The sequence below is a fragment of the Alligator sinensis genome, unplaced genomic scaffold (assembly GCF_000455745.1).
Source record: "Alligator sinensis unplaced genomic scaffold, ASM45574v1 scaffold746_1, whole genome shotgun sequence".
In the NCBI taxonomy this organism is placed as follows: Eukaryota; Metazoa; Chordata; order Crocodylia; family Alligatoridae; genus Alligator; species Alligator sinensis.
Genome location: NW_005841959.1, coordinates 2435531 through 2441952, shown reverse-complemented (window position 1 = coordinate 2441952; position 6422 = coordinate 2435531). Strand labels below are relative to the sequence as shown.

Sequence of the window (6422 nt, the reverse complement as noted above, 5' to 3'; positions counted from 1 at the left end):
GGGGGGGTTCTGAGCCTTAGAGTAAGGGGAAAAAGGAGTACTTGCTAAAATAATCTAATTCTGTCGTGCTAATTCATGAATAATTTTACAATAGTTGGTTAGAAATGTTACAAAAAAATGAAAACAAGCCCAGTGTCTTCAAATCATATGCTGTTGCTAGGAATTCAGAAGTAGATGCCTTGCTCAAAGTGGTTATGTGGACAAAGGAAAACAACTTATTTTTTTCATGCCTATTATGATCTTCTGTCACTTAAGATAAATGCATCTTGCTCTAGAAAAACAGAATGCTTAGCTGTCTCCTTTTGTTTACAGATGAATGATCACATTGCTAATTCTTACTAATATTTCAGTTAGTAAAATGTAATAAACACAGAATCTAAAAGTATAAAACGTTAACTTGAATTAACAACAGAATCACATTTTGTCATTTTCTTTTCATGAAACCCCTCAAATCAGGACTTTATTGCCAGGAATAGAAGGATATTATTCCTACATTCCCAAAGTAGCAACATAAAAATATGCTGTACTGAAGCTAGAGGCTTATACAAGGGGTGCATTGAAAATGCATGCTGGGTTACCAGGCTGACTCCCAAAGATCTTGAATGCTAGGGAATGTTAAACTCCCTCACATTTTTCAGAGAGAGTTTGTCACTCTGTCCTACATTCTTCAGAATTCAGCTCTGCAGCATGCTGGGAATATGGACCCTCACACAGGCTCCTATACAAATATCACCAGCTTTGTTGCATCCACTGCTCTTTGAAGGTACAAGAAGAAATGGAATTATTTTCTTCCTTGTATAGAAACCAAGATTGCTCTCCAGCTGAGATCTACTTTAAGAATCCAAATGTTTTGAAGAAAAGTCAATGGAAGCATGACAAAACATACAGATTGGTAAACCACTTTAAGTAGGTTGAAACAGGCAGAAAACCTGTCTTCTGTATTTCCTTCCACTTTGACTACTGACCCTTATTGACTTTTCAGAAAAAGCTACAAGATGTCTCTGTAAAGTTCCGCTTGTTCCAGAAGCCAGCCAATTTTGAACAGCGTTTACAAGAATGTAAAAGAATTTTGGATGAAGTGAAACTGCAGTTGCCCAAGTTAGAGATGAGGAGTGTTGAGCAGGAGGTTGTGCAGTCACAGTTGGATCACTGTATGGTATGTATGTTTGGATACAGGTTTTTTAGGGCACTGGCAAATGTACAGCTCCCCACTCTAACTCATGGCACTTCACAGAAAACACCATGATTTAGAGTGACACCCCTCCCCCCCACCCCCTAACCCAACAGCTGTTCACTGTTTGGTCATGGGAGGGTGGGGAGAGGGAGGAATCAAGTTCCACTTTGGAGCCAATCCAGCAGAGAGAGGCTGCCTGCCTGCAGCCTCTCTCCTCTAGCCCTGTCCCACCTGCTCCCAGCTCTGATGCAAACCCCAGCCCAAAGCTCCCTCCCTTGTCCGTTCCTGCAGAAAGCACCAGGGGTAGGGCTAGGTTGGGCTGCATCACCCCAGCCCTGAACTCACACAGGGACTAACAGAATTTAATGAAGGTGCTCCACTTTGGAGCACGTTCATTTGAACCATCATTAAACAAGGGTTAATTTGTTGCATGATCAGGCATTTTAAAAGCACTCCACAGGTATGCCCTCTTGTCAGGGCACAGCTATAGAGTACTTACAGTGAGCAAAGCATATGACAAATATAACTTCTATCAGGACAATTAGGGACACACTGGAAAAACTCATCCTCTATCCTCAACTCCTGCTATGCTCTTTGTGCTTCCAGTTTGGGAGGCAGACCATGTGAAGTTGTACAGCATGCTTAAGCACTAGAATTAAATCTACTGCACAGATGTAGCCTTTACACCACTGGATGTTTTAAAAGGCAATTTCACATAGACCCATACAACTCTGGCTATAGACCCACTGTGGTCTAGAGCATAGAGCATATAGTGGCTCTAGACAATGCCTGGCCAAGCAGCCACAATAGTGGCAGTGGCAGTTTTGGAGCTGGAGCTGGAGCAAGGCCAGAGATGCCACCACCACCACCACTGATGGTTGGCTAGCTGGGCAGGGCCTGGCGCCACCATGTGCTCTGTATCTCAGGCCAGAGTGTGGTCTGAGCCAGCACCAGAACTGAGGGTAAGCAGCGGTGGGAGTGGTTGGGAGCATGTTGGGTAGTGGACAGGCATGGGAGGCAGAGGCTGTGGTGGACAAGTGATGGCAGCAGAGCAGTGGCTCCAACTCTGACCCCAAACCTAGATGGGGGCCAGAGCCATAGAAGCTGTCTGCCCCACCCTCACCTCTGCTCTGCCCCACCGCCTTGTACTCAAGTGAAAGACAGGGGATGGTTTTCCCCGTGTTGAATGGGAAAAATACCTTTCCTTGGATTGTAGTATATATGGTGCTTTCTTTTAAGTGCATTAAGTGTATGGGTGTAAGTACCCACAAAAATTGCCAGAGCATAAAATGAAGCTAAAAGATCTCACCAATAAACTTTCTCAACAACCTTGTTATTTCAGTTCTGCACATTTGTAAGTGTTTATGGCCATACTATTTCTCAGTGGAGTCTTTTGTTCCTATATCAGTGTAGTAAGTTTATAATGTACAATAGAATGAAATTTTAAATTAAATAGAGAAATAAATTAAACTTATGTAATGTTGGAGCCAAATAGTTTCTGTGGGTGCAAAACATTAAATCAGTATTGTTTTCTAATTGCTATTCTTCAAAAAGGTGGAAGCAGAACTGTGTTTACAGATGGGTCATTATTAATTTAAATGTTTGTTTTGTCCAGACTTGTTGCCCAATCAGTCATTTGAAATGATAAGCCAAGATAGATTAATATATTTAACACACCCTTACTTCCAAGAACCACAAATCAATATGTATTTCAGGTTTTTTAAAAGTAATATTTAATATAGCTCAATTCAAATCTCTAGTTTATCAGTCTTATAATTTTGTGTACTGAAAATTGTCAGATTTCTATGTAAATTGGGTTTAACTGCACTTCATTGTCAGTTAGATCATAGATGACAGATGATATAAGTGGGCAAAATGCATCTGCTATTATTCTAAAAATGGTGATGTCTAAATCAGATCAAAGCAGACCTTTGTCATATAGTATTAGAAATACTGACAGCCATTGGCTTCTTCACTATACCATCATTTCTGTTATTTTCACTAAAGGAGTTTTGAAAGCAGTGTTATCAATGGCAGGACATTTAGATAAAGTTATGTAGACCAAACTTATTCCTCTGACCTCTGCTTTATAGGTAAAGACCTAAGTCTCATAACTATTTACATATTGATTCACATAATTAGGACCCAGCTATCTGAGAGATGATGGCTTCTGTGGGATTGGAGCATGCTCAGAGAATGGGACTTTTTACAGCACACAATATCTAGTGTTCTAGTAACTCTGCATAATAATTTAAATCTTAAAATCTGGGCAGGAGAGAGTAGAAGGTTTGGTGGTGGTGCTTTTCTTTTAATTGTGATTTTTCTCTCTCCCTGCTTGAATTGATTAGAAATTGTATAAAAGCCTGAGTGAGGTGAAGTCTGAAGTGGAAACCGTGATAAAAACTGGCCGACAGATTGTTCAAAAACAACAGACAGAAAACCCAAAAGACCTGGATGAAAGACTTACTGCTTTGAAATTGCAGTATAATGAACTGGGTGCACGGGTACGTACTCTAATTTATCATGCAAAGCTAGATTCTCTAACTTATATAGCCAAGAACACTTTATTGTCTAGTAACAATTATTGTGTGTTTGCTTGTTTTAAGTCTCTGAAATTAATCCTGCCTGTGTTTTATAAAAGTATAATACTTGTTAGAAAGTCTATGCCAATCAAATTGATGGGTGTTTGGCATTCAAATAAATGTTTCAAAACCCAGGAAAAAAAGTAAAATTGAGTTTTATTAAGTTACTATGGTAATTCTTTGCTAATATTTTTTTTTTTTTTTTACTTATTTTTCTATTCTAGTATTTTCTTTCTAGGCTGACTATCAGTCACTGGTTTAAAATGCTTTAAGTAGGGGAGTATCCATAAATCAGATCCATGGGGTTTTATCAGTTTTTCCAATGTATGGATTACATTAGAAGGAAGAAAATTCCCCTACATGATTTTTCCTAGCTTCTGACTGCAAAGGTTTCAAAATGTGTCAAGCAGCAGGCCACTGTGAGAGGATTTGGTGACCAAAGGTGCTTGTTGCTGTGGCTTGGAAAATATCTGGTATTAGTATGGTGTTTAGTTAGATCAACTTAACTATATCAACCTATAAACAAGAAGACTGGATTATTACTGTTCGAATAGAGTTACCTGTTCTTTTTCGTTATTTTGTTATTTTATATAATGTTGTGAGGAAACTTTGATTCTCAAAAATTTAACAATCTATGGTTATTTTAAAATGTCTCTGATAAACTACCATATCTACTCAACTTCCAAGCTGACTTTGAATTGAAGATGAACTCCCAATAATTGGGTCCTATCCATGGTTACCTTCTGTGGCTGCTCTGGTTCTGGCTTCAGGGAAGTCAGTGTGGCCCCAGCCTGAGCCTGGCCCAAACCAGCTGGGCAGAAGCAGAAGCAGCAGGTCTGGGCCCAACTAGGGTGGGGTTGAAGCTGTAGGTAAGCGGCAGGAGAGAGATGGCAGGGGTGGAGCATGTGGTGTGTGTCCCCCCATGCTTCCCCCCAAACTGCAAATAGTGGGTCTCCCCTCATGCACCCCACTCCAACTTCACAATCTGCCCTGAATTCTCCCTGCCGTGCACCCCTCCCCCTCCACACAAGCCAACCCAGCTTAGGGTAAGTAGCAGCTCAGCTCTGGTTTTGACCTTGGGCCCAGAGCCAGGACTATAGCAGCTGCCTGCCATGGTTTGGTACTTGAATTTAAGATGAGTCCCCACTTCCCCTCTTCACATGTTGACTGAGGAAAGAACTGCATCTTGATTTTGAGTAAATACCATATTAACTTCAAGTACACTAGTTGATCCAGCTTTTTAATCTCCATAAAGTTCACACTTATGCCAGTTTATGGCAACCTATACGTTTGTCAGCTTATCTGTTCATACAGCAGATACCACAACCGTTAAATTCAATGAAAATCACTGTAGGCTTACTGACAGCTCAACATATACTTCCATGCATGTCTTGATACACCTTTCAATTAAAGCATTTTCAGGTACAATATACAATATGTTTTCTTAAAATCTGAGAGTTCTTATCTTATTAAAATTTTGCTGCAAGCTTGCTAGCAGGGTTTTGTCTTTTACTATACCACTCTACTGCATATTAGATACAAAAAATGTCACACTATAGATTATTTTAATCTATTTTTATTGCAGCTTGTAAAACTGCCTATGAATTCAATCATTTAATATTAAATATTATTTATTTAACTGAATAATAGTAAAAAAAAAAAACCCTCCCTGTCCCTTTCATAGTTTGTCTTTTTCTGGATTTTTTTTCTAACCAGCAAAACAATCAGGCAAACAGAGAGTATTGATTCATAGGAAAGAAAAAAAAAAAGATGATTAGTATTAATAAAGATCCTGATGGAGCATATAATATCCATTTGGATTTGCCACTTCCAAACTACAAAATGCTGTTGATTCTGACTGTACAATATGCTTTCCTAAGTATAGAAAATAGCATCTGTTGTTGAAGCATAGCCCCCACAAAAAGTCACTTTGGGGCTTCATGGAGGAGTTGCAGTATTGCTCCAGAGGAGAATTCATGCAAATGCTTGCAATTAACAAGTACACAAGATCAATCTGCTTCCTTTCTCCTTGTGCCCTCGCTGGGACTATTCAGCCCATGGGCCTCCTTTAAACTGTAACACAGGAGTAAACTTGGTTCAGTAAGTGGCTAAATAGTTCTAACCACAGTGTATTTTAAAATGTCTGCTCATTGCACAAATGCAATTTTAATAAACAGGATAGCACAAAATTCTTTCAGTATCACGATTTTTTTCAATATAAAAATTATGAAGACAATTTATCAGCTAGTCATCAATAGCTAGCGTGGAGGGTGTTTAGCACGAGTCAACATAATTTAAACACAAGACTGATCAAACCCCATTGTCTATAGTACAATAACCATTAAAAATTGAATTAACAGACTGACATTCTTTTAGGGCCCTATATAAGAGGAATTATTTGTATTTACTGAAAGAACAGCAAGGGATGTAAAATAAACGTACATATTAACCTATCTTTTGAGTGTTGGGACTGGATGAGTGTTGCTCCCAATGTACTTGAAAAAGGACTTTTTGTTGTCCTTAATCCTGGACACTAGCCTGAGTTCCATCTTTACCTTGGCCTTCCTAATAGCCCTCCTACACTCCCAGGCCGATGAGGAGTACTCCTCCTTGGTGATAGCTCCTCCCTTCCACTGGTTGTATGCCCCCCTTTTAGTCCTCAGGCA

The 6422-nt window shown here is 39.5% G+C and overlaps 1 protein-coding gene across 7 annotated transcripts in view; it reads left to right on the top strand.

The window, feature by feature from the left end:
* Window positions 1-6422, top strand: part of DMD (dystrophin) — a 1961037-nt gene that overhangs the window by 864152 nt on the left and 1090463 nt on the right. For all 7 annotated transcript variants that reach the window (XM_025200207.1, XM_014518487.2, XM_025200208.1 and 4 more), the window contains 2 exons: window positions 983-1156; window positions 3523-3678. In XM_025200207.1, coding sequence (XP_025055992.1) covers window positions 983-1156; window positions 3523-3678 — 330 coding nt within the window. The remainder of the gene's footprint in view (window positions 1-982; window positions 1157-3522; window positions 3679-6422) is intronic.